Below are 14059 nucleotides of genomic sequence, written 5' to 3'. Positions count from 1 at the left end.
AATATAATATAATATAATATAATATAATATATTTTTAATTATATTACTTATATTAAATTATATTGCTTATATTATATTACTTATATTATATTATGCTATACTATATTTTAATTATATATTAAATAATATATTAATTAATTTTAATATTTATTTATATTCTTGTAGTTACACATGATATTTATATATATATATAAATACTGTACATATATTGATATATATTTATTTTTGGAAAGCATCATTTATTTTAAGCTTTATTTTTATTTATATATTTGTACTTATTTATTTCAATCATAGCATTGAATCCCAGAATGGTTTGGGCTGGATGGAACCCTAAAGTCCACCTTGTTCCACCCCTTGCCATGGGCTGGGACACCTTCCACTATCCCAGGTTTCTCTAAGCCTTGTCCAATCTGGCCTTGAAAGGGCTAAAAATATTTAAATTTAGATACCTATATGGATTTTAAATCTATAAAAAGATATAAAATATATAGATTTATATTTATTTTGTATGTAAACTTTTTGAACTTATATCTTAGTTTTATCTCTGTATTTACAGATATTTATTCCTGTATTATTTATCTATTTTACTCCTTTTTATACATAAACTTAATCTAATTTCAGCTTCCATTTAACCCTGATTTATTACTCCTCCACACACATCATCCCACTAAACCCATCCCTGCCCCCACCACTCACTCTGCCCAACTTTTTGACCATTTCTAGCAATAAATACTCAGAGCCTGAGCGTATCCAGCTGCACACATTCCCATTTATCCCAGCCAGCTTACCTCATGGAGCCGGAATCTGCTGGGACAACCGGGGACAAGAGGCAGCACAGCCTAAATCCAGGAGTTCCCCTGGTATTTTGGAGCAAGGCTGAGGCTCTGGGGTTTATTTCTGGTGCTTTAGCAAGTGCTGGAGCCTCTCAGCTGGAATCACTCAGGGAGGCCAGGAGAAGGCTCCGGGCCAGGCTCGGATTCTGGAAGCAATCCTGGAATCATCCCAGGGCTTGACCATCTGATATCCAAGAGACTTTTTATAGCCCCTCAGTTGTTCCTGATGCTCCCAGTGGGATACAAAGGATCCAGGGCAAGTTTTGGGCAGCTGCTTCCAAGCAGTGCATGGCAGCAGGGGATGGAGCAGGCAGCACATCCTCGGGATGCCCGAGGATCCCAGCACGGATGAGCGGCAAATTCCTCCGGAGCATCCCCATCCAGGAATTCACCAACCCTCCCAAGGCAGCTTTGGGAATGGCTTCAAACTGAAGGTTTAGATGGGATATTGGGAAGGAATTCCTGGCTGGGAGGGTGGGCAGGCCCTGGCACAGGGTGCCCAGAGCAGCTGTGGCTGCCCCTGGATCCCTGGAAGTGTCCAAGGTCAGGATGGACAGGGCTTGGAGCATCCTGGGACAGTGGAAGGTCCCTGCCCATGGCAGGGGTAGAATGAGATGGGCTTTGAGATCCCTTCCAACCCAAACCTTTCTGGGATTCTGTGGGAAGGAGACAGAACGGCCTGAGCCTGGATGGAAGAGTTTTGGAGCTCAAAATATGATCAGAAAGGCGGCTTTGAATCTCCAAGAGAAACTTTTCCAACTCTGGAAAGTTATTCCAGCCCTTTTCCTGCCTGCAGCATCTTCTCATCCATTTGCCTGCAAGATCCTGCCTGTGCCTGCTGTCTCTGGCTGAAGGGAAGTCCTTGGCTCCTTTTTCCTGTGTAATCCCTCATTTCTCACCCAGCCCAGCTGTGCCCATTTATCTCCCACCCCGAGACAAACTCCAGAGCTGGGATTAAACCCTCTTCCTTCACAAAGCACCATCTGCACCCTGCAAACTGACTTAAAAAAAAATTAAAAATCTTCCTTACAGGGTGTAAAATTCCCAAATTATGCTCTTTTTGTACTAAATCCACCAAGTAAATCTTGCAGCTGCTGCATCTTTATCCACAGAGGTGTGTTGTGATGGGGATCCCAGAAGGGTTTGGGTTGGGAGGGACCTTAAAGCCCATCCCATTCCACCCCCTGCCATGGCAGGGATACCTCCCACTGTCCCAGCTGCTCCAAACCCCATCCACCCTGCCCTTGGGGCACTTCCAAAGGATTCAGGGGCTTCCATTCCCACAAGAAATCAGATTTATTGTTTTCTTACATCACCCACATATTGAACATGACATCACTGACTGGAAGGGCTGAGTATGGATCAACTTCCCCAAAAATTGGAATTATGGGAAATAATTCCTACTTTTCACTACTTTCAGTATTCAGTTCTCATAAATGCAGATAATAATATGAGATACAAAGAAAATTTTGATGCAGAAAGAAAATTAATGTTCCAAAGAAACTTCCAGCATCCAATTTCCTTCCCCATTTCTGGCTCCCCTAAAGGCCAGAGGGCTGTTTCACCTCCTTGATTCTTGAACATAAAAACTCCATAAATTTACTTTTAGCACAGACAGCATTGAGGGGAAATCCTCTCTTTAATGCTGATCCAGCCACCCTCCTTCAGGAAACGTGTTTTGAAGTGGGATATCTCTGGGAAATGGGATTTCTCTGCACTGCATCACTGCTCCCTCCAACCAATGACTCATAAAAATTACAGCCTTTGTGCATCACTCTGACGAGTCGTAGAAAAATGAGACCTCAAACCCCATTTTTCTTCCATTTCAGACTTAAAACCAAAAATAAAGCTTGTTTTTTTCTTGGAATGAGTGAATTCTGGGCATGGTTTTTCACAGTGTAAAGTTAACAGAATAAACCATCTGACTTATCTACAACATAAATTCTCTTGAGATAAAAATTCTGCAAAACAGACCAGAGGGGGGGGAAAAAAAAACCCAAAACAAAAAAGAAACTAAAAAAGGACTTAAATAACTTAAGGAGTGCCTGGAGATAAGGCTGTGGTTGTGCTGGACACTGGTGGAGCAGGTCCTCACCCCCCAGCAGAGTTTACTGGGTTTGTACATTCAGTACATTTTATTATGGGTTCTTCAGATGCCCAGGAACTTAAATATTTATCTGGGCAAAAGCCAAGCTCTTCACTCACTGCCTGGGGCCCTGCAGCTCTCTTGGGACATCCCACAAAGCCTCTGGAGATGCTGAGGGTGTGCAATCAGCTGGGGCTGACCCTGGCAGAGGTTTTGCTGGAGCCTTCCCAAATTGTGGGTGGAAAATCCAAGTGCCTGTTGACTTCTGGATTTGCCAAGGGAGCAGTGATGTGCAAAACCACCCAAAAACGGGGTCAGTGGGGTTTGGAGGGGGTGTGAATGTTTGTGCCAGTGGTTCCCAGAGCTGAAATTGAGCACCACCAACCCAGAGAGAGCCGGGAGGAGAAGGAAAAGGAGGAGGAGGAGGAGGAGGATGCAGGCAGTGATGATGGAGCCAAGAATTACTGCAAGACCAATAAAAAGAGCCATTGGAGAGGCAGAGTCAACAAACACTTGAATGTTTGGATGTTTTTTTTCCGTAAGTGGGACGAAATCCCCAGGCTCCTGTTATCCAGATGTCTCCTGGAGCACAGGCAGCACTACAAACCTTCCCCCTGAAGTGGCTGAACTGCAGCTCCAGCCCAATTAAACTCCATTCATTTAATCCCACAAACAAGAGAATAACAATCCGCTCACATCCTTCCCATAAAGAAAAATCCAACTAATTCCAAGGAAGGAGGCAGCACTGGCTTTGCCAGCATGTCCTAATGTCTTCAGGATGGAATTCTATTTAAAGGGTCTCTGTCAACAGCAGAGTAAGGATAAAAAAATCCACTGACTCACACGGTGACATAGAACCCGATGCTCCTCCACATGCAGAGCACGACTGGGGTGGGGACAGGGGAGGGGAAACTGGAGAGGATTTTTTTTTTTTCCATCTCAGACACTTTGTAATTAAATCTGGTTATTTCCCTGACCCCAGTTCCTGGGGTTGCTCTGGATGCTGCACGACAGCTGAGCATGGGCAGGCAATAAAAGGGGAAAATGCCGCAGCTGGCAGCGGAACACTTGGGCTGAAAAAGCCGAGGACGTTGCAATTTGGCCAGCTCTGGAAATGGGAAGATTTCCTTCCACACCCAATCCCTGGACATATTTAGAAATAGCTGTGCCACTGCCAAACCTCTCTGCAAGGCAGGGAAAGGCAGCAAATCCACGCTCGGTGTTTCACCGCCTCTGTCTCCCCGTGAACATCATCCCTGAGCATCCTCCTGATGCTCCTGAGCATCCACAGCCTGTATCCCGAGATCCCAGAATCATTTTGGTTGGAAAAGACATCCAGGATCATCAAGTCCAACCTGTGACTCATCCCCACCTTGTCCCCAGCCCAGAGCACTGAGTCCAGTCCTTCCCTGGACACCCCCAGGGATGGGGACTCCAGCACAGGCCCCTTCCCATCCCTTTCCATGAAGAAATTCCTCCTGAATGCTGGTGCTGCTCCCCAAATTCCCCCCTGAGATGCTCATGTGCATCTACCAGGACTCCATGATTCCTGGAAAAACACTCCTTTATTTACCAGCAGGGTGTGAAGGAAGAGTTTAGGAAGTTTGCAGTGGCCAGGGATGGTGGGGTTCTTGTCCTGTGCAAGGTCAGGAGTTGGACTTGATGATCCTTGTGGGTCCCTTCCAATCAGGATATTTTATGATTCCACAAAGTCCAGACAGCTTTGCCTCCTGGAAAGCAACATGTGCCTGTCACAGAGCCCTGGGAACGCTGCACATCATCCACAAAGGGTTTCAGTTTTGCAAAAAAAAAAAAAAAACCCTCCAAAAAACAACAAACAGTGGCTTTTTATAGAAGTCTTTTTGGCAACAGAGGGCGTGGAAATATTGCAAATACTTGAGGAGTCAGAGGACGTTCTGTCCTGGAGCAGGGAGTGTTTGGAAAGGGGAAAAAAAAGGTAGAGTCACATTGGACATCAGGACTGGTGTCACCTTCCCTGGGCTGGGCTGGGCTGGCATCCTGCCACTCCCAAATGCCACTGTCACCAAATGCCACCGCCAGCTCGGCTCAGGCTGCGTTTGGTGGCTGGAGGCTGAGGCAGGGAAGGTTGGTGTCACCTTCCCAGAACCTGCAGAGTCTCAGGAACCTCCTGGTGGTATTTGGGATGATGGGAAGCAGCCCATCACCCTCGTGGGGCTGTCTGCACCCTCAGCTCCACAAACTGCTCAGGATCACACCACCCTCACCCTGTGCAGGAAGGAGAGCTGGGGACTGGAATAAGATGTGGAAATTGCCACAGCTGGGCACAGGATGCTCCCCAGACTGGGTTTTCAAAAACAGGTGACTAATTCACACAGAGCTGGGTGTGAGGCTCCTCCAGGCTCTGGGAATTAAGAGAGCCTGAAGGGAATTTCTCTGTCTTGCACAGCCTCAGGGTGGGTAGGGAGGGATTGGTCATGAATTTTGGAGTGTTTCCTCCCAGAGCTGCCTCCTCCCAGCTCTGGCACTGAGCTGTCCTCTCATGAACATCAACCTGAATTTCCTCTGCTCGTCTTCTCAGGCTGGAGGGCAGCAGAGATCCCAAATTTTCACAGCCTGAAGAGGAGAAGGATGGGAGCTGTTCTGCTGTCACAGCATCTCCCCTCACCCTGCAGCTCCAACATAAATTGTGTCCCCAGGAGAAGGAGCATTGCCGGGGCAGGAAACGCCGAGGCCTGGGAAAAAACTCTCACACTTGCATCTTGCTGTTTGCTTTTCCTGTCCCACGTGCTCACAGAGCAGCAGCAGAGCCTGCCTGGAGTCCCTTGGAGCTCCTGGGATACATGGAAAAAAACACAGGCAGAATGCTGCAAGGAAACAGCTTAAGAGCACGAGCAGCTGCAAGGCATCCACTGGGCTGGAATCAAGTGAAGCCATCCCAGGATGGTTTGGGTTGGAGGGGACCTTAAAAATCATCCAGTTCCCTGCCACAGACCTTCCACTATCCCAGGGTGCTCCAAGCTCTGTCCAACCTGGCCTTGGACACTTCCAGGGATGCAGGAACAGCCACAGCTTCTCTGGGCATGCTGCATCTCACTGCCCCCACAGCGAAAAATTCCCTTTTATTCATGTAGGAGAAAAGGATTTTTCCATTTGTTGTTTTGTCAGATGATGGCTGAGCCTCTCCTACCTTCCCAAACCCCACTTTCAAACAGGATATTCCCACTCACACCAATGAAGTGCTGAGTGCAGTTTTCTGGGAGGAATTATGTCCCAGTGGGATGATGAGAGCAGGGAACATCCCATCCCAACCCCTGTGTCCTGCTGCCGGCCAGGCGGGAAGAACAAATCCATGTTGCTCCAAAAAAAAAAAGAAAAAAATAAATAAAAAAGTGAAGTTTTACTTTCTCTTTCTCTGGTCTTTAATTGCAGATCAAAGCTGGCCCTTCAGGCTGGAGCTGCCTGCCAGCAGCTGCTCCTGGGCAGGATTCCAGGATGAGAGCTGCCCATCCCATGCACTGCCCGCTGCTCTCCTCGTGCTGCCGGGGTCAATCCGTGCCTTTATCCCTCCTGAGTGGCTGCTGTGGGAATCCAGGGGCTGCAATCCAGCCACTGGGAATGAGATTGGGTTTTTTTCCGGCTTCACACGACCTCCAGCAAAGTGAGGGGTGTGCAAGTGGCTCCAGCATCTTCCCCCCAGGGAGCTGCCCTTTGGAATAACTCCCCTCTGCACAAGAACAGAGACTTCTCTTTAAAAATCAGCCACGCTCTGCAAGGGTGACACCTCTGGGTAACAATTTAAAGGGAACAGAAGCAAAGGACAGCCCTAAATAATCCATCCATGGGTGTTCCTGCTTGTGTGGAGAGGATTTTATAAATGCAACCAGCCAGAGTCCTGAGAACATCAGGAATGACTTCAATTAGTCATTAATGATGCTTTGTTGGAGTTACTGAGGTGTGGAATTAAATGATCCAGGGGCAAAGATAGCCCCTGGTACAGGGTACAGCCAAAACATGAGCAACTCCCAGGCACAGCTCTGTCCTAACTTCCCTGGAGCCCAGAAATGAAGGGATTTGTGGAAACAAGGACTTTTCCCTTCCACCTTGAAATACCTGCTCAGCCTTCCTTGGAGAGATAATTAGCTTAATTAATATGGATATGAGAGCTCTCTGCAGCCATCCTGTGCAGGGGAGCTGAGGAGGGCAGGGAAAGGTAATGGAGAAAAATGGGGCAGGAAAAACACAGCTGGAGAGGGAAAAAGGAGAGTCACAGAATCACAAAATCACAGCCTGGTCTGGGGTGGAAATGACCTTAAAGATCATTCCATTCCAACCCCCAGCCATGGACAGGGACACCTTCACTATCCCAGGCTGCTCCAAGCCCTGTCCAGCCTGGCCTTGGATCCAGGGGCAGCCACAGCTTCTCTGGGCCACCCTCACAGCTGAGATTTTATTCCTAATATGTAATATATATTTTTATAATATATGTTTTTTTAAATTAATGCATAATACATGTTTTTATATAATATATATTAAATATATAAATGTTAAGATACATTAGATATGAATAGTGGTATTTTGACATCTATATCAGCATTTTAACACTTACATAAAATGTATTTGTATATAATTTGTGTTTATACCTCTGTGGTCCTGGAAAGAACATCCCAGCCCCTCCAACTCCAGCACTTCTGTATCCCCACATCCCAATCCCTCTTCCCTCCAGCTGATCCAAGCTCATGTATCATCTTCCCAGTAGCTCTGCTGAACATCTGGCTCCCAGTAAACACATCTGGGAGGGCCAAACAACTTCATCACTGCAGTTTGTGTCTGTCCTCAAACAGCTCAGGCTGCTGAGAGTCACTCAAAGGAAAGTGAAATTTCCAGTAAAAGCCCTGCTTTCCCCAAAATCAGGAACTTCATTTCAGATGCTGCAGAAGGGAAGTCAGCACCACCCTTGATGGATGTGTCCTTGCTGCCTGCTCAGAGCTCCAATCTCTGCTATCCCAGAGGTTTTTCCTCCCATCCCAAACCTTTAAATATCAGGATTATTTTACTGGTTTGGTCACAAATACCCCAAAAGCTCTGCAGTTGGAAGAAAAGGCTGCTTCAGGCCCATGAAAGGTTCTGACAGCATCAGTGACAGCTCTCCTGTCCCGTGATGAACCATATCAGCATTTCCTGACGTGAGTCACTGCTGGAGAGATTCATCAGCGTCCGAGCCCGGGACCTCCCTGTCTAGCACAACATCCCAAATGCCAGCAGGACACGGGGGTGGGGGAAGCAAAATCCACTCAGAAATAACGCTGGCTAAGCCTTTTCTATTTTAAGAAGAAACTGCCCAATATTTATGCTTTTAAAAAAAAACCCCAACAAAACAGGAAAGGAACGGCGAAGATCTGTAACCAGCTAAAAATACCGACCAAAGCACGGATGGGCTGGACATGGCACGTAGGGATGAGCTCTTCCTGCCTCCCCAAATAACTGGGTCAGCCAAGAGTATCCTCTGCTGCCTTCTGAGAGCAGGAATGCATTTGCTGCAGCTGAGGATGGGCTGCAGGCTCTTTTGGGAGGGGAGAATTCCAATATGGAGCGCTTCCCGGAGTTCCTCAGGGTGTAGCTGCCATTGGGTTTCTTTTTGGTGGGCAGGAAGGAACAACTGGTTTTAGGATGAGGAATTTGTGAAGATGGGTAAAAAGTTATGCCTGGTAGGGAATGGTCCCTCCTTTCTCCTGGGCTTCCCCTCCACCAGGGAATGAGGGTGAAGAGGAGACAGCAAGGCTCGGTTCCTCCCCTCCACTGGACAGTTTTACAGCAGAGCATCACCACTTAATCTCTAATATGATTTTCCACTAGAAGACAACCCACAGGGCTGGCAGAATTCCCATTTCAGGGCTTGCTTTTCATCCAGCACATAAATTTGCAGGGGGAAAAAAAGAATCACAACCAACACCAACAGCCTGAACATCAAGCAGGGCTGGTACTGCCTCATCTGAGACAAACCCAAGGACAGCTCTGCCATGGAAGAGAATTCAGCACCAAAAATGCATTTCTTATCACTTTTTGGCTCAATTGGTCCTGTTATTTAAGTATTTACATACAAAAGAGTAGATCTGGAATGGGAAAAAAATGGACACCTGGGCTGTTTGATGTCCAAGTGACTCCTGGGTGCTCAAAGCCCGAAAACACTGAGGATTTATCAGATTTCCAGGACAATGCACCAGAGGAGAGGCAGGAGCCAAAGCTCCTGGGAAGCTCCCCAGGGGGGTGTTTTTCATCACTTACTGAAGGTTTTGCAGATATCAGAAACAGCCTTGAAGACCCTGTCGGAGAAGTTGACCTTCACCTTGACGTACTTCATGTTGGGCAGCTGCAGGCGCAGCAGCTTGTGCTGAGGGGTGAACTGGAGCTTGGCATCCGCCTGTATCCCGTATTTATCCAACGTCCAGTGAGTTTTAAGGAGCCAAGTTTTCTTCTTTTCCCACCACAGCGCGTGATCTGACCAGTCCTTCTTGACATCTGCAACAAAGAAGGCATTTTTCCCTCGGTTAAAAGCGGGACCGGAATGAGCCTGAGGACAAAAGTTTTAAAATGTGTTTAAAATTGAGAAGGAATTATTGATCCAAAAAAACCTCCACCAGCACTTTCTGGATACAAGTGACTGCTTGTTTTCATGTTTTGATGGGGTATAAAAGGAGGGGAGAAAGCAAGGGAATAAAGATGAGACTCAATGTGTCTGTGGATCATCAGCTCAGGAGTGATCCTGTCTGGAACACGAAGCCAAAGGGTCATGAGTGACCCAACACCTCCCCCAGCAGAGATTTTACAGAGTTTTTGGGGTTAACTATCAGTTCTTGGGTTTTTCCCCAGCATCCAGGATACCTGTGCTATCCAAAGGTGGGCACAACCACCTTGGCACACATGGAAAACACAACCAGGAGGTTTGCGAGGAGAATTCAACAAGACTTTCAGTTTCTACAAAAAAACCCAGAAAATTCCCAGCTGAAACTAAAAGTTGCTTCCCAAAGGACCAAGAAAACTCAACAGCCACATCTCCTCCCAGCAGGGATGTAACCATGGGGTCCTTGGAGGTCACCTCCAGGTTGGGAAGTATTTGGGGGAACCAGAACATGATGATAACTCCCAAAACACAAACCCTGTACAATATTTTCCCTAACACCTGGAATATTTTTCACTACCCTGCCATTCCTGCAGAGGATCTTCCACTCTGACAACCACAGAGTGCCACGTCCTTCCAGCACACAGGGAAAAGAGAATGGAATGATTTGTAATATAACTATATATTTAGTAATAGAATAATTCAGTTTTCAGCTCCAGATTTCCCTGTGATCCTGCATTTTCAACATGGAACACTGGTTTAAGCCCAATTAAAACCAAGAGCTGACAATAATAATAATAATAACAACAATAACAACAATAATAATAATAATAATAATAATAATAATAACAATAATAATAATAATAATAATAATATTATTAATATTAATATTAATAATAACAATAATAATAATAATAATAATAATAATAATAATAATAATAATAATAATAATAGTAATCTCCTGTCTCCATCCTTTGGCAGAGCAGGGCACCAGCCAGAAAGGCAGGAGCAATTCCAGAGAATTGGAGAATTTCCAGGATTAGGTAAATCCCCAGCAGACACACAATACCAAAGGGAATGAAGGTACCAAGGAACACACTCAGCACCAACATCCTGCTGGGATTCTTCATGTCCTGAACAGGAGTTGGACTGGATGATCCTCATGGTTCCTCCCAGCTCAGGATATTCCATGACCCTGAGATAGTGAAGATTATCCCCACGAGCCACATCTGAATTCAGCTGAGATGAGAACAACGTTGACAAATGAAATTTTGTCTGTCCCTATCTCAAACCAGGATCTTGAGCTCGGGGTTACTGAGAAAACCCAGCAGGAGCTGGATTTTTCCTTTGAACTCCTGGTTTAATGGCACAGTCAGCACTGCAGAAAGTGGAAACGTTCAGCTGGACTTTTCAACAGCTTTGTACAATCAAATTAAACAAAACCAAATATAGAAAAGCATGCAAACTTGCACAAGCCTTGTCTACCAGGAAAAAAATCCAAGAAATCATTACAATGGACTCTGGTAATGAAGTCCAACTTCTGCCCTACTGAAAGCTGAACCAGCTGGCACCAAAAATCAGGGGGAGGATAAAACCAAAGGCATTTGGAAACAGTAACATTTATGCCTAACAGAAGGGGATTTGGGTTTACACTGCAGATTAACCATTCAGACCACGGAACAAAAACAAGTCTCTGGGCCTTAGAGTAATTAAAACTTTCAATTAACAGTGAGATGTTGGATCTAGCAGGAAGGGGAAGGTCTGTGCCTGTCCCAGGGGTAGTTATATATAAAAAAGGCTGGCAAATGTTTAGCAGCTGCTTTGTGGGGTTGAGTTTTGCATGCTGAGGAGAGCCTTGGGTGCTTTGCAAGGGATCCAGGATTGCTTGGAGCAATCCCTGCAGGCCAGGGAATGCCAGCAGCCTGGTAAAATCTGATCAAAGGTTTATAAACCTTCACCAGAGTCCCAATTCACAAGTTACTGATTTGTTGAGGTTACAGCTTCACAGCAAGGCTGAATATTTCAACTCAGGCTCTTCCTATCAATCACTGAGCACTTCATATTATACAACCTATCTTATTAAACAACTTGAATTTATTGATTATTATCAATTTATCAGCTGGCCACTCATTTATCAGTGCTCAGGTAAGTCTCCAGGTACTACAAATTCACCTCAGAGATCCCAGACCTGGATTTTACTACAGGTTGCAAATCTCAGAGATGTTTGTAGCTGCAGCAGCTCCTCTGAGCTGCTGAATGTGATGGACACAGAGCTGCTCTGCAAGTCCAGGGGAAGGTCAGCAGGATGATCAGAGGGATGGAGCAGCTCTGCTGTGAGGAAAAGCTGGGAGAATTGGGATTGTTCAGCCTGGAGAAAAGTAGCTCTGTGTTGACCTGTGGCCTTCCAGTGCCTGAGGAAGCTGCAAGAAAGATGGAGAGAGACTATTTACAGGGGATGGAGGGACAGGACACAGGGAATGGCTTCCCACTGCCACAGGGCAGGGATGGATGGGATATTGGGAAGGAATTTCTGGCTGGGAGGGTGGTGAGGGGCTGAGAGAGAATTCCCAGAGCAGCTGTGACTGCCCCTGGATCCCTGGAAGTGTCCAGGGCCAGGTTGGACAGGGCTTGGAGCAGCCTGGGACATTGGAAAGTGTCCCTGCCATGGAAAGGGTGGAACAGGATGGGCTTTGGAGCCTCTTCCAAGCCAAAGCCTCCCAGGATTCTACAAAACGAGCTGCACACATGTGAGGGTCACAAGAAATCACTGCCACCCTTCCAGACAAGGAAAGCCCCAGGTGAAGCAGCAGGGATGTGGGAGCTGGAGCTGTCAGCATCAGCTGGAGCGTGGGCTGGGCTCAGGAGCAGAAACACCCTCGGGAAAGGGAAGCACGGCGCTTCCTTCCCGGCCTCAAAAATAAACCCTGCTCCCTTGCTTCCCCCACCTTTCCCTGCAGCCTGCACCCAAACCTCTGGAGCCTGGGAGGGCTGGAAAACCCAACTGTGATATTTTTTTTTTCTCTTTTTTTTTCCAGGCAGAACCTTGCGTTGTATTTGCCTCCCAGAGCCAAGAGGCAGCGACGTGAGCGAGGAGGGACGTTCGGGATGTTTTGTACAGCAAAACCAACGGAGCTGTTCCCTTTGGAAAGCCATCCAGACAGCCCTGGGAATGTGAGAGGCATCTTAAACCACACAAATAGCTGCACAGACCTCTGTGAGGACAAAACAGCGAGAGAAGGAGTGAAGGGCTGCTCTAAAAAGTGTTTTAAACCTGAAACATCCTCAGCTTTCAATCCACGCCGGCGCCTGGCTGCAGTTGTGTCCTGCCAGCTTGTCCAGCGTGAATTACAACTTTTAATTTTAATTCCTGCATCTTTTAAATTCCCACCTAAAACCCGAGCAGCAATAAGTCTGAATCAGGATGCACATGGGCTGAGTTTTAATTCTGGGCTCGCTGTGGCACACAGCCCCACAAACACAATCAGCATTCAAGCAGCAAGGCTGAATCTGGGTGAAGGGCAAAGAAAACTGAGGCAGCCCTGCCTGATTTATCCCATTTATCCCATTTATCCCAGGATTTGGCTGCTCCCAAACGCTCTCCCTCTGCCAACCCATGGTTTTTTAAGTCCCTTTCCTGCTGCAGCAGCTATTGAAGCTCCTTCCTGCAGGAGTCACTTGGCAGCTCCTCCGGGCCAGCTTAGGACTTCGAGCAGGAGGATACAAGTCTCCAGCGCTGTATAAACACTGTATTTTCCTTGTTATTTTGGGATATCCCCTGTTGCAGATGGGCTCTCCTTCCCTGCACTGCTCAGGACAACAGAGCCCTGATATGACAGAATAAATCTCTTTTTTTTCTCCATTCCCAGCACGTGTTAAAATCCCACTGGATGGGAATTTGTGGCTCCCACCCCTGGGAGAGGATTTCCTGGGGTGGCAGCAGATTCCCTCTGACACTCACATCCAGGATTAAATCCACAGGGCACTGCCAATGTCTGCATCCCCTTAACACTGGGGGTTAATAAGAAATAATTGAAAAGCTCCTGCACAAGCTTGAGGGGGTAGAGCAGGAATTGTGCAAGCCTGCCTGTGTTGGATTATGGATTTTTGGTGGATTTTTGGAAGCAGAGGATTTGCAGCTGACGCTGTTTTCCCTGGAATTCTCTCCACCTTCAGAGAGGCAGTGGAAGCAGAGGGTGCAGCTCATTCCTTAATTATAAATTATGGCTTTTAGAGCAATGAATTCCAGTCTTCAGCATTCCCAAAGGAAAAATCCAGGAGGACCATCCCCCTCTGGAGCAAAAAGCTCATCCATCCCACTGGGGGGTTTTCCACAGCAGCAGAATGAGCTCCACAGCTTTCCCTGGCTTTTTCCCAGGGGTGGATTTAATCAGGATTATCCCTGCCATGCTTTAGGCACACTTGGGAAGCTGAGGTGGCAAAATGCATTTCCATTATCTCAAGTAAATATAAATATAAATATAAATATAAATATAAATATAAATATAAATATAAATATAAATATAAATATAAATATAAATATAA

At 46.5% G+C, this 14059-nt stretch overlaps 1 protein-coding gene across 4 annotated transcripts in view; it reads right to left on the bottom strand.

Moving 5' to 3' along the window:
* Nucleotides 1–14059, bottom strand: part of FERMT2 (fermitin family member 2) — a 48029-nt gene that overhangs the window by 19335 nt on the left and 14635 nt on the right. For all 4 annotated transcript variants that reach the window (XM_015631350.3, XM_015631348.3, XM_015631347.3 and 1 more), the window contains exon 3: nt 9184–9417. In XM_015631350.3, coding sequence (XP_015486836.2) covers nt 9184–9417 — 234 coding nt within the window. The remainder of the gene's footprint in view (nt 1–9183; nt 9418–14059) is intronic.

Source organism: Parus major, chromosome 5, assembly GCF_001522545.3.
Source record: "Parus major isolate Abel chromosome 5, Parus_major1.1, whole genome shotgun sequence".
NCBI classification, from domain to species: Eukaryota; Metazoa; Chordata; class Aves; order Passeriformes; family Paridae; genus Parus; species Parus major.
This window is presented reverse-complemented; position numbering and strand designations above follow the sequence as displayed.